This window comes from Cyprinodon tularosa, unplaced genomic scaffold (assembly GCF_016077235.1).
Source record: "Cyprinodon tularosa strain WSP-4 unplaced genomic scaffold, ASM1607723v1 ctg10, whole genome shotgun sequence".
NCBI lineage: Eukaryota > Metazoa > Chordata > Actinopteri > Cyprinodontiformes > Cyprinodontidae > Cyprinodon > Cyprinodon tularosa.
In genome coordinates this window covers 613,889-631,841 of record NW_024037782.1, presented here as the reverse complement: position 1 = coordinate 631,841, position 17,953 = coordinate 613,889, and the positions used below count along the sequence as shown (strand labels likewise).

General features: G+C 38.5%; 1 protein-coding gene across 1 annotated transcript in view; it reads left to right on the top strand.

The window, feature by feature from the left end:
* poc1a (POC1 centriolar protein A) overlaps window positions 1–11,480 on the top strand; it is a 36,359-nt gene extending 24,879 nt beyond the window's left edge. The window contains exons 10-11 of the mRNA XM_038291907.1: window positions 2,435–2,695; window positions 10,622–11,480. Coding sequence (XP_038147835.1) covers window positions 2,435–2,695; window positions 10,622–10,732 — 372 coding nt within the window. The 3' untranslated portion in view covers window positions 10,733–11,480. The remainder of the gene's footprint in view (window positions 1–2,434; window positions 2,696–10,621) is intronic.
* The last annotated feature ends 6,473 nt before the right edge of the window (window positions 11,481–17,953 follow it).

The window sequence follows — 17,953 nt, the reverse complement described above, 5'->3', positions numbered from 1 at the left end:
TTGTTTTCTTCCTTGCTGATATGTATAAGTGATACATTTGCACGCCAGCAGACAGAGATCTGTAGAAAGAGACAGACATATGAAGGAACATATAGATATGAGTCTGTTTTTAGACACATAAACATGGAGAAATGTGATCACTGACCTTCATGTGTTCATGCATCATTGAATTAATCACATCCAAAGACGGACTCTGTGAATATGCTAAAACACAAGTCAACAGCTATATTGGACATTTTCTCTCCCATTTTTATATTTTGTCACATTTTATTTGCATATACACTATATTGCCAAAAGTATTTGCTCACCCATCCAAATTATTGGAATCAGGTGTTCCAATCACTTCCATGGCCACAGGTGTATAAATTCAAGCACCTAGGCATGCAGACTGTTTTTACAAACATTTGTGAAAGAATGGGTCGCTCTCAGGAGCTCAGTGAATTCCAGCGTGGAACTGTGATAGGATGCCACCTGTGCAACAAATCCAGTCGTGAAATTTCCTCGCTCCTAAATATTCCACAGTCAACTGTCAGCTGTATTATAAGAAAATGGAAGTGTTTGGGAACGACAGCAACTCAGCCACGAAGTGGTAGGCCACGTAAACTGACGGAGCGGGGTCAGCGGATGCTGAAGCGCATAGTGCGAAGAGGTCGCCAACTTTCTGCAGAGTCAATCACTACAGACCTCCAAACTTCATGTGGCCTTCAGATTAGCTCAAGAACAGTGCGCAGAGAGCTTCATGGAATGGGTTTCCATGGTCGAGCAGCTGCATCCAAGCCATACATCACCAAGTGCAATGCAAAGCGTCGGATGCGGTGGTGTAAAGCACGCCGCCACTGGACTCTAGAGCAGTGGAGACGCGTTCTCTGGAGTGACGAATCGCGCTTCTCCATCTGGCAATCTGATGGACGGGTCTGGGTTTGGCGGTTGCCAGGAGAACGGTACTTGTCTGACTGCATTGTGCCAAGTGTAAAGTTTGGTGGAGGGGGGATTATGGTGTGGGGTTGTTTTTCAGGAGCTGGGCTTGGCCCCTTAGTTCCAGTGAAAGGAACTCTGAATGCTTCAGCATACCAAGACATTTTGGACAATTCCATGCTCCCAACTTTGTGGGAACAGTTTGGAGCTGGCCCCTTCCTCTTCCAACATGACTGTGCACCAGTGCACAAAGCAAGGTCCATAAAGACATGGATGACAGAGTCTGGTGTGGATGAACTTGACTGGCCTGCACAGAGTCCTGACCTCAACCCGATAGAACACCTTTGGGATGAATTAGAGCGGAGACTGAGAGCCAGGCCTTCTCGTCCAACATCAGTGTGCGACCTCACAAATGCGCTTCTGGAAGAATGGTCAAAAATTCCCATAAACACACTCCTAAACCTTGTGGACAGCCTTCCCAGAAGAGTTGAAGCTGTTCTAGCTGCAAAGGGTGGACCGACGTCATATTGAACCCTATGGATTAGGAACGGGATGTCACTTAAGCTCATATGTGAGTCAAGGCAGGTGAGCAAATACTTTTGGCAATATAGTGTATTTCTAGACGTTAAACTTTGTAGTATTTGACATTAACTGGTAGTATTTGAATAAACAGGTAGAGCTTATTTGTATTGAGTATAGGTGGCATCATCGTCTTTTGAGTCTTTTACTACCAGCAGTACTGTTGCAGCAGGTGGGTGAAAAAATATGGATGATACACAGCATTGTTAATTTAATTTTAGGTTTTTGTAAAGCTCAGACCTACAAATACTAACTCCAAAAGATTGCGTTTTTTTCTGTACTAATCAAATGTGAATAAATATGGTATATTTACTACATATAGCTGAATATAATTCTTTAACACCTTTTTTATTCTCACATTTTACACATACATTTATGCTTTGACAGGAGGTGTTTTTTTTTTTTTTTGCCAAACTACAGTATTTATTATTGCTACATTGAAAAGATAAATCATTGCCTCATTTTATTTTAGCCTTGCAGTGATTAATAGTTTTCCAACATATGTTTTTCAATTCCAAACATAGATAGAATTTAAAATCTCAAATTTATTAATACAGTTTTTCTGTAATCTGCCCACACTGCCAACCTGCTGTGTTGTCTGCTAAGGTTGTTCTTATTCCAAAAGCAGAATGGATTCATAATTTTGTCTGAATTAAATGCTAGTATGTATAAACAGCACACACAACCTGTTCGTTTCCTGTAATATTTCACATCTATTGTGTTTTCATTGACATGCTGTTAAGACAAATGGCTAATTTTGAGTAATTCTGCATTATTATTTATGGGAACTGCAAACTGTAGCTAACACAAATTGAAATATAATGCATTCACTCACTGATATCTCATTTGGTACAAATATGGGTAAATTCATGTCATCAACTGGCTGCTCGGTACATCCCCTGTTTATAGCTTTTCTTTTGTCCCTTTGCTTTCTCTGCAGACCTCTGAAAGAGTGGAGCAACTTAACAGACAAGACTCTCAAACTACCACCTTCACTGACTTCAATAGTAGTTGCAGCCACAGTAGAGGGGCTCACTATTATACCCACAGAGTCGGTTCACCCTCCACCCAGCAGACTCGAAGTGTACAACTACCTACACAGAAGGATAAAGTTGTGTCTGGTGCATCAGATGGAAGGCTTCCCTCTAGTTTAACCAACACCCTAGAACACATTGTTGGTCAACTGGATGTTCTCACTCAGGTAAGCAGAAGATGTGTTCATCTGGATAAACATGTATGGTACAGTGGCTGTGCCTCCTATCCACATAGCTGAGAACAAATACGTCTTTAGGAGCAGATGTAGAATTTTATTTTACTGAAACAAAGGGTGATATTTTCCTTTTTTTTGCACAGTATTTGTAAGTATTTTAAGAAAAGATCAAAACTAAAAGTACATATTTTTACTGCCTTAATGTAAACCAATCAAGAAAGTACATTTCTACTTTTGCTTTTCCCTCAGCCCATCCCTTGAGTGTTTGTAAAGGGTCTGTAATCTTACCTTTATAATAGCTTTGTAACTGCTAACTCACTTCACTTCACACAGAAATGTATTTTTCTTTTTTCTGCACTGACTCATGCCGGTGTGTTTAGTTAGCTTCTACTCTCAGTGTGATCGTCTGGTGAAGGCCAGGCACAGTGTGAAGCCTGAGCCTGCAGGACTAAAAATAGATTATTGAACAAAGCAGAAAAGGACAGCAACCACTTTAAGTCCTAAAAGCTCTGCTTCTTATCAATTTGTGTTCTTTTAGACATCACACAGTTTTTTTTTTACATCCATAAGTGGTTTTAGTGATGTACAGTTTGGTGCAGGTGGAATAAGAGCTGTAGGAAATTAGGAGTCCTGCTCTGAATGTCTGAGAACACGACCATTTTTTATAGTTTTGGCCTCATATCTCTTTGCGTGTCCCTGCATTCATTAAGTTTAATGACGCTTCTAAATGTTTGGAGTTTTTTTGCCCCAGATATATTTTTTAATATTTTACTTTGTACTGTATTTCTGTGATAAGGGTCTTATCATTACACCACCCACTAAATATATTTTATTTAACTCATTCACCAATTACTTTTTTTTTTTTAACCCCAACATGTTTTTCTGTTCCCTCTATAATATCTCACTGCGACTCAGTCTTAAATTCGATTATCTCAATTTTGGGCCTGTTAGCTGCTGGGCCACTGACTGGACCGGATTGGGCCCCAGCGGAGGACGAAGAGACAGAACCCGATCCATTGACGGTATGCTTCCCCCGTGTGCCCGGTTAGGCAGGCAGGAAAGGCATGGGGCCGCCGTTGTCCAGGCTACCGTCACTGGGTCAGGTTTGGTCGCTGCGTTCCCCACTGGCTCCCTGTTTTGACTGCACTATATATGATTTTGAAATTCCCCCCGGACATTTTTTTAGGTATGACAGTAGTAGGACATGTAAAAGAGGACATCTGGTCACCCTACCATATCAACAATTTGATGTTTCAGTGAGTGAGTGCTTGTTGCTATGATGCGTCTTTGCTCAGCAGCTTTGCTCGTTGTAAACCAACCAATCAGCGCACAGCTCATCTAAATATTCATGAGCTTACAATAAAAGGGAGAAAACCTGTTGTTTCATGCTGGGGCTCTTAACCAGGCTTGCATCAAGGCTCCAGGACAGCAAATATGCCATTTTCAGCCCAAGCAATGTTACACATCCTATTCAGAGACCTTAACGACCAGCACTAAATACCCTATATAATCATTCTATGACCCCTTTAAGAGTTGTGGCGATCTTCTATTATAGGTCTTAAGTTGTGTCCTAAATGTGGATATTAGTTGATATGAAATTGTTGTTGTTTTTATAAAGATACTTATGACACAAAGCAATAATCAGCCTGACAGAGAATTTGTTTTTTTCTGCAAACCCATAAAATGGTTCTGCTTCTTAAACTGTCTTATTTTAGATTATTAAGGAAATGTAATGCAAAATGCAAATGTGACCTTTTCTGCTGCTTGCACAATCTTGTTATGAATGTCAGTGTTTTGCCTTAAAACAATCAAACTCTAATGCTACTCCATGCTACTATGCTATAATGCCTTATGATAGACATGATGCTTACTTGGTTTACTTCGTAGACATAAATAAGCATGTTCTGTTAATATGCAGACATATTAACATTATGTTTGTATATTAGACTGTCATGTGACGTCTCCTATGGCTTTTATGAAGTAACACTCAGTCCCAGATTACTGCGTTGCTTTTTGTCCCTCTTGTTTCACCAAGAAAATCGAGCATTTTATACTTATCTATGGATTCTTTCAGCCCATTAGGATGTTTTTTAACTTATTCGTTTATATTTTTGTTCTGTTTTTATTTATTTTATACTTTTTTACGTGTGATACCCTTCTTATTGTACATTTAGACGAAAGAGTTGTTTTCCCTTTATTATCATCATCACTAGATTTCTTTCCTCTGACTTTCATGCTTTTGCAACTTTCGTCATCCTGAAGTTATGTGACTTTGTAACAGAGGGAATTAATGCTTAGGGCATTGGCTCACTCTATTTTTAGGAGTAAAAAGATTTGGTTTCCACTCCAGATGAAAACCATAGGCCTGTTTATTGTTGCTAGTGCCTCAGGGACACATGCAGATGGAGACACATACACCACTCCCTGGCTGTGCCAGGGAATAGGGTGCTGCATCAGATATAGGAGATGAACAGGGTATTGATCCAGAAAATGGAAACAGGCACAGTCAAAGAGGATAAAAATGGGCAGAGTAACATAAGATGTTAGACATACCAAATGAAAATGGCTCTGGCCAACAAAGTTGAACACATTGCTCCATTTTAAAATTGTTATATATGGTTTTTATCAACTTTAGGTTCTTGATTGCATATCAATTCTTAGAGCTTCACAATATATTGATATCACCATTGCAAATGTAAAGACACAATGCTTCCATAAATCAGTAAATTCTTAGGTACTGGCAGTCCTATTCTGCTTTCATTGTAAAACTTTTTTGGAGACTGCGAGAAAACACTGAAATCAGCCATTCTTTGCATTGTTATTGAGCCCCACATTACTCTGTGTGACAGAGGGTTTTACATGGAGCACTACTTAGAAAAAAAGCAACCCTCTGAGATGTTTATAACGTTCCCTGTATGCTTTTATTTTGAAGTCTAAATAGCAAGAAGAAAACAGGAATGCTGAGTTGTTGCCAGTGTAACGGCAGCTAGAAATCCAAGATGGGTATGATTTTCTCACAGGAAATTTGGCCAGTTTAGCATTGAGATTGACTAGATAAATATTGTAAGCAGACAGTTAGAAAAATCCTCTACATGTAGGTAAGAAAAAAGGTCTATAGTGAGGTGTTCGCCATTCTGGTGCTGATTGAAAAAGTGATGTGCTAGAAGTTCAGACCATTATTGCCGGTTGCACCAGAAGGTTCCAAATAGTATGCTTACAAAATATTAAGCCTGTATTTGTTTTTACACATCAAATGTGAAAAGGTGTCCTTTTTATTTATGGAACTGTGGATGGATGGATGGATGGATGGATGGATGGATGGATGGATGGATGGATGGATGGATGGATGGATGGATGGATGGATGGATGGATGGATGGATAGTTTATCAATCCCAGATGCACGATAGCAAAGATAAAAACCTATAAAATAGGATAAAAAAAGACGACATTAGATTTAAAATGGTAAAAAGACAAATTATTTTGTTTCTAATTATAATTTATTTTCCATTCAGATAAAAGGAACCAGGCACATGCAAACAAACCTATTGATGCTGTTTGGAATAAGACCAGGCACAGACTGTACTTTCTGTGGCAACTAAGGTTGTGCAATCTTCTACAGAAACTGCTAGTAATCTTTTACACTGTCAGGTTTTAGTCCGTCCTGTTAGGTGTATTGAGAACCTGTTCCTCAAGTGAGGAGAAAGGTTGCTAACATCACTGCAGATCAAACACATTCTATGCACAAGTTGTTTGTTTGTAAATCCTGCATTATGCAGCATTGTTAAATACTGTTTGCAGCTCAAATTATAAACACCAAAACATCTTTAATAAATTTGACTCTTTAAAACAGAAAGTTAAAGATTCAAGCCAATTCCTGACAATCATCATAGAACCAGTTAGGAACACTCTCTGATATCCGCTACTTGAGTTTGATATAAAAAAAAAAAAAAAAAATTAATAAATATATAACTCTATTTCTGAAACCTACCTATTTATTAATCAGTATCCACTTTGGAAACCTGGTACAGCAATTAAATTAAATAGAGGAAAAATGAATATACCTAGACAGATGTAACACCATTGCGCGTCATAACCCATATAATTATATTATAATAATAACTGTATGCAATAACATTTAAAGGTTATTATTAAAAGGCTGTGTTGTGACTAGTAATGGAAAAATATTTTTTTATGTTTCTTTCCACTTGGCTGTTTGATATTTGCACAGGAAATGACTCATCTCTTTGTCGCTTTCTAGAAATGAGGAATGTCTAAATTACCCTCGCTGGAATGACATATTGAAGATTTTTCAGGTCAAGACATGCTGACAAGTTTGGCTTTTTCTATTGCTCCAAACCCAAAGAGCTTCATTCGTCTGATGAAATCACCACACTTAATCTTTTTTTTTTTTTATTGTTCTTATTCTTATTATGATGTTATCTATAAAGGTTATTAGCTTGGATGGTTTCACTACAAGGCAATATTAGGAAAGCAAGGAACTAATTAGTGGAAAATTGAGATCTGATAGCTGACAGCCGTTTCTTGGTGAGACAATTTACTTTTTTACTTGTCGAGGCAAGTGTTTTTGTATAACACATTTCGTAACACAACAATCAAAGTGCTGTACATGAAAAAAGAACATAAAAGAAAACACAGAAAAGTAAATAGCAGTGGCATCATAGAGACAGGAAAAGGAAAGTTGAAGTACAGACTTCAGGCAAATTTAAACAAATAGGTTTTTAACTTTGATTTAAAGAAACTTATGGTTTTCAAACTTTTATAGTCCTCTATCTTCTTGATTGTTCCAGATTAGTTGGGCAGAAGGACTAAAAGTTGATTCTTCATGTTTGGTTCTGGCTTTGGGTATGCAATAGGATTAACATTGAATGATATACACATGTGGAAAAAAAATTTAAGTACCCTGCATTTAACTAACAGAAAATCCACAATGGACACAGAAGTAACTTTCTGAATTTTTTTTATAATAAATAAATATTTCAATAACAATAAATAAATCAATTAATTCATAAAACAGACCTGGATAAAAATTAAGCTACACCAGAGCAGATACAGTCTGGGTCCAGAGATCCAAGACCGAGAAACATGCCCCATACCATGGATAATAAGTTAACCAAATAAAATGTTATTTTTCCACTCTCCATATACCGATCACTGCAGTTTCAAAAACTTAAGCCACATTTTCCCCCCCATGTATCCAAACGTCAACCTTACACCTTCCTGTGATTTTAAGAGTGTCTAATTTGATATAAAAATCCCTTTATATAATACTAGTTTCTATTACAGTTGTGGATACTCAACATATATTTATAAAAACATAAAACATACCCCAGTTCAAAGTCGCCTGGTTCTGCTCCTTAACCATCATTAAAAGATTTAATCATGAGATCTGGAGATGTTTGCTTGCTCCGATGGACTAATATAGTCACTGAGGACTGTTGGCTGAGTCTTCTTTGGTTCTGAAACAAGGCAGGAGGTTTTCCACAAAGCTGCAGTGTTGCCAATTTAGCGACTTTGTCGCTATATTTAGCGACTTTTCAGTCCCCTCCAGTGACTCTTTTTCAAAAAAGTGACTAGCAGCAAATCTAGTGACTTTTCTGGTGTCACTGGCGGCTTTTGGAGACTCTTACATGAAAGCATGTATCGTTCCTACTCTTGTCCTCCAGCGCAGGGGCGCCTCCGCCATCCCAACCCCGTTCTCCCGCTTCCGCAGGAGTCCCTACCTCTCAGCGTTGCAGTCAGAGCCGCAGCATGTTTAGCCTCAGCGTTCTGACTGCAAATGAACTGCGCGCATGTGCCGGGATTGATGGCGCAGGTTGATCATGCGATGCCGCCCCGCCCTGGCTTACATTCACGGCTGGAGCGAGCGGGATGTAAATGTAAAATGTTATTTGATCTAAAAAAATAACTGAATTTGAAATTTTTATCTTAAATAAATAACGACATTTGATTCATACAGCCATATTTAGTTAATCAACATGTCCATTATGTTTTCCTCTCTAATATGATGATTTGTAGGCTCCTTAGTTGACCACAAAGGAAAAAAGAAAAAGTTAAAAATAAAAGTTGAAAAAAAAAGAAAAATTGTAACTCTGCTTTATGGTTCATTTTGCCGATCCCAAGCCTGGGTAAAGGAGGAGGGTTAGTATTGTAATAAAATAAACATTAATAAAAAAAATAATAAATAAAAATTAATGGACAGAAAAAGTAGCTCTATATATTCTGAGTTTTTTTACTCTCTTTGTCCCTCTATCTTTTCTACGTTATTTCTCCCACAGCGTCAATAACATGCACATCACATCATGTAGCAGATTATGCAAATTAGGCAATGACGTTTTCAGCGACTTCTAGCACAGCCAATAGCTACTTTCCTTACTGAGGAGTTGGCAACACTGCAAAGCTGTCTTTTGGGTTAGGCTAAAGCTGAAGAGTATTGTAGGTTCTCTGCTCTGTACAGGACTTCAGGACCAATGGCTGACACCCTCTGGACATGGTGACTTATTGCAATTCAGTCTCTCCAGATCGGAGCTGCACTAGCATCCGGTTAAGCAAGGAGGCAGACATTTTTATGTTAGTGAGGAGGTTGATTAACCCAGTTGCTTGGGGTGACGCTATCTTTTAAGAGCTGTGATTGGTTAATACAATATCCAAACAAAACAAAAAAATGTATAACAAAAATACAAAAGTGGCTGTGTGGCGTAAAAGACCAACCCCTATAAGGTGCTGATGCAGCCATCCAGAAGGTCCCCAAGAGGGCAGGAGGGCAGGCTCAGTGTGAGCAGCCATCTGCCGAGGCTGACTGGGGTTCAAGGAGACAGAAGCAGAGATACAAAAGGCAACTGTAAAAGGCAGCCCCATCCAGGAAACACACAGCCAGGCAGACAAGCTCCGAGCCAGCTCCCATGTCAGAGGATGAAGAGAGCACATCCAGCCAGTTACAGTCAGAGAAACAGGACTACACTGAAAAACAGGCCAAACTCGAACATCTATAAACAAAGGTGTTGATGGCAGCAGAACAGCTGATTTTTCTCTCCAAGATGGTGTCACGGCCAAACAGGAGCACCAATATAAGCTACAAATATAACCTCTCTGCACTCAGTGTACTCCCCCACTGTAGAACTTGTGAAAATATCATAGTTGTTTTAAAACCCATAGTATTCATTGTGTTGGTCTAACTTCTGTGTTTATGACTTACTTTTGTTGCATAATCTTTGCATGTGTTTTGAAGCACCTCTTTTTCCTGCAGTCTTTTTCCTCTCTTCGGCAGTGTGGACATTTTGTCCATTAACGTTGGATTTCTGAGCTTCCTGCTGACCGATAACATACGACCAGCTGATTTCTCAGAACATCTCCGGTTGTCTATTATTCAGGACCAATTCAAAACCTTTGGCTTTTAATACAATACTTCAACCCTTTAAAAATGTAATGTTGAAAGGATTAAACATGGAATCAGTTTCATCACAAAGTGTTCTTTAAAAATAAGACTTACAGGCTTCTTTTGATAAACAGATTCAGATAGTTTAGGACCAATGTGCTGAGGTAAAAACCCACAACAAATCCTGTCAGTGTTGGATGGAGCTCAGAGGAAAAGTATGTTATACTGTGATCTCACTACCCACACATGTCGGCCTTGTATCAGAAAACCACTTTCTTGTGTTGTCTGTGTGGACAAACAAGATGGGCCGCATGCCAACAGCAGAGACTTGCATTGCCATCTCTGGGAGCATTTTTTTAAAATCAAACAACTGGATTGTCCTGCAGGCACAACCTTCTATTTCAAACATGGGGATACATTACTCTCATATAGTCATACTGTCATTCTGATACTGTACAGCCCCCTCTAACATTCCCCTTATCTCTCATTTGTCTCCTTCCTGCCCTCCATCTTTCTACATTCAGACTGTTTCAATCCTGGAGCAGCGGCTGACGCTGACGGAGGACAAGCTGAAGGAGTGTTTGGAGAACCAAATGGAGATTGGACTGCATCTCCAAAATCGAGATGAGGCCTAGAAATGAAGAAAGAAGTTGAGCAACTGGTCTAGAAGGAAGGCAGCCGCATCAACTCAGTTGTTGGAAAAGAAAAACATACACCAATGCATTAAAAGCAAGGATTAAAAAAATAGGTAGCCCTACAAATGCAGTCATACAAGCACTAAAACCATTCTACATTCCAAGCTTTGCTGCTGATGCACTGGTTATTTCGCTCACAGATATCAGAGGTGTAAGGGTTGAATATTAGAGAAGTTCCTCCACAGCAGTGCTGAGTCTGCAGTCTGTTTTCTGCTGACAAAGGACTTGTCACTGTGTATATGTGCATATAAATGTGTGCATACAGAACGGCAGCCTGTAGTGCTGTCGACCTATACTAGGGCCTTTAGTGTTGCATCTCAATTAGCCGAGTAAAAATTAGATTAAATGCACTTCAATATCCAACAAGCATGAATCCGTTTTTACGGGCCCATCATACATCAAGCATAGAAATTACAGAGCCAATGCCGTGCCTTTTTATAAGTCTGCTAATCAATGCGGTTTATCTTGCCTCATAAAATCCCAAGAAGAAACAAAGCCAGCATCCAGAAAAAACATACGAAAACTGTCATGCGTTTTTAGGAAACTACATTTTTTAAAATTTTACTTTCTCATTGGTTAACAGTAAGTTTTGAATTTGAGCCGATTGGGATGGAAAAGTCCCAAAGAAATAATAGAACTTGTTTCTAAATTGTTGACTGTGAGAAAACAGGAAATCCAGTCTAATTTTTTTCTTGTCTGAACCTTTTATTCTGTAATTTTTGTTTTTCCACTCTAAATAAAAGTTTTATACTCTAAACCTTGGTTCGGAGATTCTGGTTTGTGTTCCCTAACAGCGAGTGCATTGTATGAAAGAAAGTGTTTCTGAACAGCTGCCAGATTAATGAAGTCAATGCTTAGATCCTCAACGATGCAGTAGTTAGACAAAGGATGGCTTTCCTGCTCTGACTAGAAATAAACCCATGGTTTGTATTAGTCCAAAAATCCATAGATTTAGGAGCCAGAGTAATTTTCCTTAACCCTGAACACTGGTGCTGGATTAGTATTTTATTAGAAACTTGAAAGTGAAGTTACCCAAAAGTTGTGCATAGACGTTCTTATGGAGCACACTGAGCTAATAGAAACATTACTTTGATTTTCATTCATTCCTGGGTTGGTTTGTTTTCTTTTCAAGAACTGGTAATGCGATTATATGTGTGCTAGGTTGGTGTTTCAGACTGAGTTTCAGGCAGGGGGGGTGGTCTGTTTTTCAGAGAGAAGTGTGCAGCCTAACAACATGGAGAAAATATTAACAACTGTTTTCTTTAAGACCCGAAGCTGCCTCTGCGCTGATGGAAAAAGAAGAAAACAAAACCGGAATTCTGGAGCTGTGCTGCCGGGCCCACTCTCTTCCTTCCTGTCTGAGGCCCGCGGACTCTCTCTCTCTCTCTCTCTCTCTCTCTCTCTCTCTCTCTCTCTCTCTCTCTCTCTCTCTCACACACACATGCACACACACACACAATCCACTCCAGCCAGAGAAAACAGCTCCCTTAGCTGTGGGCCTCAACCAGACGGCCTGCCAGGAGCTCCGGCTGAAGGGGGCTGAAAGAGAAAGCTCACTAACTGGTGTGGGTGTGTTAGAGGACTTTCATATGACTGTCTCTGTGAGGACCGGGGATCAGTTTACAACATTGAAGTTGGGGGGATACAGTACAAAAACATCTTTCTCTGGTGAAATTATTTAAGATTTTAAGAGGAAATTTCCAGATTTCTCCTATGATTTCTCACCTTTTTGGCTTTGAATCGTCATCCTCTTTGTCTTGCACTTTCAAAGTTTCAGTTTTGCCCATAATAATCTGTGAGTTTCCAAGTACTGATTAATTTTACTCTAAAATACCTAAAGTCCCATAGGCATCAACTCTGTCTTCTTCAAACACATTTCTCTCAAACTTTTTAAATCACAAGTGCCACAAATAAACAGATTGATTAACTGTTTTTGTTGTATTAGTATTTCATTAAAAGATAGTGTCTGTGGGTGAGAAAGAAAGGAGAAGAAAATCTGTGATGCTGCCTGCTGTTATGTGCAGTAACTGTGTGGCCACACGTGTGTGTTGGAAGGGGGGTTGGTTATCCTTTAAGGAGAACATCTGGATATATTTTCACTGGCGCGCTCTGGTTGAAGCTACTTTTGGCCTCTGTGTGTGTTTGAGTTCAGTGTGTCAGGGCTTTGCACTCCCTCTCTCTTTTTTTTAAATTGTGCTTCCTCGAACATTATGTTATACTTTGACCATCTTATGCAATAGAGATAACACACAGCCACTTGTGGCTGGTTTACCTCTCTACAGTATGCAGTCATGGCTTATTCTTAGAACTACAAGTTAAACTGGCTTTGGTCTTGTACTTTGAACTGGCTAAAACACTAAAATGGATATTTTGCAATCGTGTTAGTCAACACGTAATAAGCTAAGTGGAAGTTGTGGTTTTAAGATGTATGTTTGTGCCTTTAGACACATTTCTGAGTAATAGAAGTTAAATAACACAAAATGACGCAGAATCCACGTACCATCAGTTTTGACATAGAAAGGTTTTTCTTGAGAAATATGACAATATTCAGCCCTGCTTAAAAAATGGAGTAAAAAAAGTTCCTAACCATGTAAGCTTCTGTTTGACTTTGTTAGCTATAAAACATGCCATTTACTGAAGCTAAAGTAAAATCTAATATCTGAAAAGTAACTTAAAGTATTGGTTTCATACCAAAATATAAAACGATAAGAGGTTTATTAGTGGCTAAAACCAAGTGATCATCTCTTGTGTAGTTCCCAACTCCTTAACCTTTTTGTTCCATTTCAACAAACGTTAAAGTTTTATTTGAATATTATGTTAAACAAAATAAAAATGACACCCAAGTGATAATTGAAAGAGAAAAGTCATATACTAGATAACATTTTTTTAATGATTAAATAAATATTCAGTCTGTTTAGTCTGATACCCCTAAATAAAATGCAGCGCCTTTTAGACAAAGGCTGTATGTTCCATTTATTCTTGTTATTTGTTTGGTAAAGGCTTAGGTTTATTAGGGATAGAACAGCATCATAAATAATGAGGAACGGGTAAGAGATAAAGTATAGAAATATAAAGCAGGGTTAGGTCTGTAGATAATATATTTCATACTTTGCAGACAGAAGAATCACGCTTTGGGGTCACTGGTCCCCTTAAAACTAAATCTGACATTAAGATTGAAATCCTCAACACTCATGGTGGTTCTAGAGAGGGGCCAATAGGGGTCAGTGCCCCTACAAGACAAATTCAGTTTCTTATTATGTTTGCTACCTTAGTTTTATTTAAACATTGACTTAAAAGTCAAGGTGTTTCACTAAGTCCCATGTTGAGATATACTAATTAATTCAATTCAGTTTATTTATATAGCGCCAATTCACAACACAAGTCATCTCAAGGCACTTTACAGTTCAACCAGATCATACAGTCATATTGATTCAAAGTTTTCTATCTAAGGAACACCAGTTGATTGCATTGCAATTAACCATCCTTATGTAGGATTGATTAACTAACTTAATGCATTAAACATTGAACTATTCCCCTGTTTTTTAGGTTGAGTGACTCCATGACTCCCTATTAAATTTGGTCTAGAGCCACCACTGACTTTCACCAATGGGCCCTGCCATTGCTTATTTTGAAGCTTTGCTTGATGATGATGAAGATTTTTATTTCATTATTATTTTTGCTTTAATCCTGTGCTCTGAAAGCTTAGTGATTTGACGTCCTTTTAAGATTCTACATATTTCCCTAAATGTCTGAAAACTTTCCACTTTTTTCCCTGAAGTGTGTCATAGATCAGACCTTAATTTGTCTTAATATTTCTGAGAGGTTTGCCATTTTTTCCTGCTGACATCTTTTCAGTGTTAGGTTTTTATGTGGGTGTTTTTTCTGGGATCCATACAAAGGCTTTTGATTTCTTTTTTACTATTTAAACTCCCACTAAAGTCTTCAAGGAGATACTAGCTCCCTCAGTAAACTGTTCCCCCTACTCATTTACATGCATAAGATGAAAATGTTGAAAAGACATAAAAGCAGCTTTATATCTGGTTCATGATACCTTATAGAAACTTGAGCCTTTGTACTTCTGCATGTTTGATCAAGCCTCCCCTTATCCTCATCTCTTTCTCCACCCCTTTTCTTCCGTGCTTTCTGCTACCCCCATGTTCCTCCTACTGTACATTTCCCCCCTTTTAAACCAGGCCCTGCTTGAAGGCTGAGGTTTGGCGCCTAGCTTCTCAAGCCCACGCAGCAGCTTCTGATTCAAAGCCCTCTATTACATCCAGCCCTAAAGGGTCAGGATCTTGTTCCTCTGCCTCTGCATATATTCGACAAGAGCTACGATTTCTGGCTGCTTAAAGGCGATGTGTTGTTGCTGTCAAAGCAACATGCAAAAAAAAAGGTTATACAAACTTTCAGGTGTTTAAAGGTGAGCTAAGGGTTTAAAATAATGACCTGCTTCACAGCGGCCAAGCCCATAAAACAAACCCGCTGATAAGCCTGGAAGCACCAACCTCCTTCTTGAAGCCTCGCCTTTAACCTTACCTGATTCTGTTAAGATTCAACACACACCCATGATTTAAGGCAGCCAACAATAAACCGTGCCTGCTAAGTTCACATTGACTTCCAGGGAAGAAGTTTTGTGTTCACAATGACTTCACCGTCCTACATAATCACAAATCAAACATCACAAATTTAGTTGTTACAATTTTAGATAAAAGGAAGTAATTAATTTAAATTTCACTTCAGATCAGATTGGAATAACCCTCAGCAGAAGAAAACACTACATAAAAGCAACTGGTTCTTTCTCATCACCAAAATATTTATATGTTGATTGAAGCGCACGTAACAGCAGCTTTTACAGAATTTCTGGATTAGTGTTTTTTTTACATTCACAGATTCATTCAATTTATTTTTTTCTCTTTGTTAAAAAACATCTTAAGTGTATATATATATTTTTTTTATTACTTTTGGATTATGAAACATAGAGACAGTGGCCATGTAGTACCGCTGTACTCTGAGCTTGACATCTGCTCCCCTACCAGTCCAAAGGAGGAAGTTTGCTTTTTGGGGGAATGGAAAATCCCTTTCAGTACTGCAGATGAGTCCCCAAACTATCAGCCTGTTTCCTGCTTCATCCTACTATCACCCATACACAAGGAGGAACTCCAAATTGGAGAGGATAATTAACCTTTTCCATTAAAATACCTGACTCATTTCCTAATGCACAGTAAAAAAAACAAAAAACTGTCATTTTCATTGTTCTGTAACAAAATAAAGATTTGAAGATCTCTCAAAACTTCTTCATATTCAAGTCAAAAACAAAAAAAGACATATGTTATTCTTGTCTCTTTAAAGTTTACTTGGATTATTTTTATAGCTGTATTATGTTACAGCCTCGTAAATAATTTAAATGTATAATGAACAGAGGAGCGTAAAAAATGCATTAAATGTATGCAGGTTGTTTATTGTTCCGGCATAAACATAACAGCAGCCTTACAATGAACATGTCCCTCATCCTACGTATTCTCACTTGGTACACATCTGTGTCTATTTATTGTCAGGATTAACAGAACATTGGGTTAACTGAAACTTAAAGTGCAAAATCCCTTTTTTGGTTGTGTTACCATAACTAATAAATGTGTCGATGGAGCTGTTCCACAACATTTTTTGGTCAGGGCAAACTTAGCCGAAACTTAGGGAAGAAAAGGGAAAGAGACGGAGGTCAAAGTGTGATTTGGCCATCTTTGACAATGTGTCTTTATGGCCCTGTGTGTAAGCTTTCACTGTGATCCAATAGGGTGAGGTTTGTGGTTTATGTGCCAGAGTGTGAAAAGGAGAATGATAGAGAGGGGAGGACTAAGTTGACATACGATGAGTCACCTCAGTGGTTTTACAGCCCTACCTGAGTAGGTACAGTGTGTTTGTTCTGCAGGGCGATCAGATACAGTAAGCTGGGTCTTTTTTTAGGTTCTTTATACAAAAGACTTAAGTGTCTAGTGCTGGGATTGATTAATTGTTCTTGAAAACTGTGAACAAATGAATTAAATGAGTTTATTTTTCAGCAATAATCCAATCTGAAAGCAGTAGAGTCATTTTTATGGTGGATTCCCTTCAGTTAGCTCTTGTGTTGACAGACTGGTTCATACACCTTATTCATAAACAGCTTGAGGCCTGCCAGGGCGTCCTCGGCTGAGATATTTTTATTTTATGGCTGCCCCATCTTTTGATCTCTATGTAATAACACTAAACCATGTTTAAATACTTTAACGTATTCTCCAGTCAGATGTTTTGTTTGAAATGTCCAATAAAAAAGACAGGGAAACATAGAATTTAAAGGAGGCATTATTTCTTGTCTTTGCTTTATACCTGTATAGTTTGTTCATTTAACATTACATTAGTATTGCATTGCAACCACTTTCTTTTTAAAGAAAAACAAAACTTTTGTTAAAATCTTTAGGGGTCAACTAAGACCCCCCCAAAAAAACAATATCTATTTTAATGTTTGTGAGAACAAAGCTCCCTGCCACACCCTCCGTGTGTTGCTTCTATCATAAACCTCTATGGTTTACTGACATCCTTCCTGCCCTTTATTCCACTTACTTTTTATCATGGAAAACAAACAGTCAGATGCTTTTCACTAAATATTCAAACACTTTCTGTAGAGCTAAGTTTCTAACCTATCTAATTATTGTAATGACGAGTACTGTTCTGTTAATGAACCAGGTAGGATGATGGCAGGTAGGCAGAACAGCTATTTGTGACTTCTCCAGAATGGACAGATTGACAGTCTTCTTCTAGCTTTACCCCTACTGTATTTCAGGTCAGGTTGTATTTTATTTTAAGGTACCAGACTTCCCTCGCCCTAGTAAAATCTTGAACTCATTAGGCCAGATCAAGGTGTGGCCACGTCAGAAGGGATGTAGAGAAACTGCAGTGGGTTCTAGGTCATTCCCTCAATCCCATTCCCAATCCCATCAGGAAAATCTCCAAAAATATTAATCTGATCCAGACCACTTCAGAATGTTGCAGAACTAATGTCCTCTTAGCTCTAACATAATGGAACTCCTCTCTTTATTGCTCATATTAATACACCCCTGGACCCTATGAAGAAAGCTCATTTTTACAGAGATGGGGGCTAGAACTGAGACTGGAACAACAACCGCTATT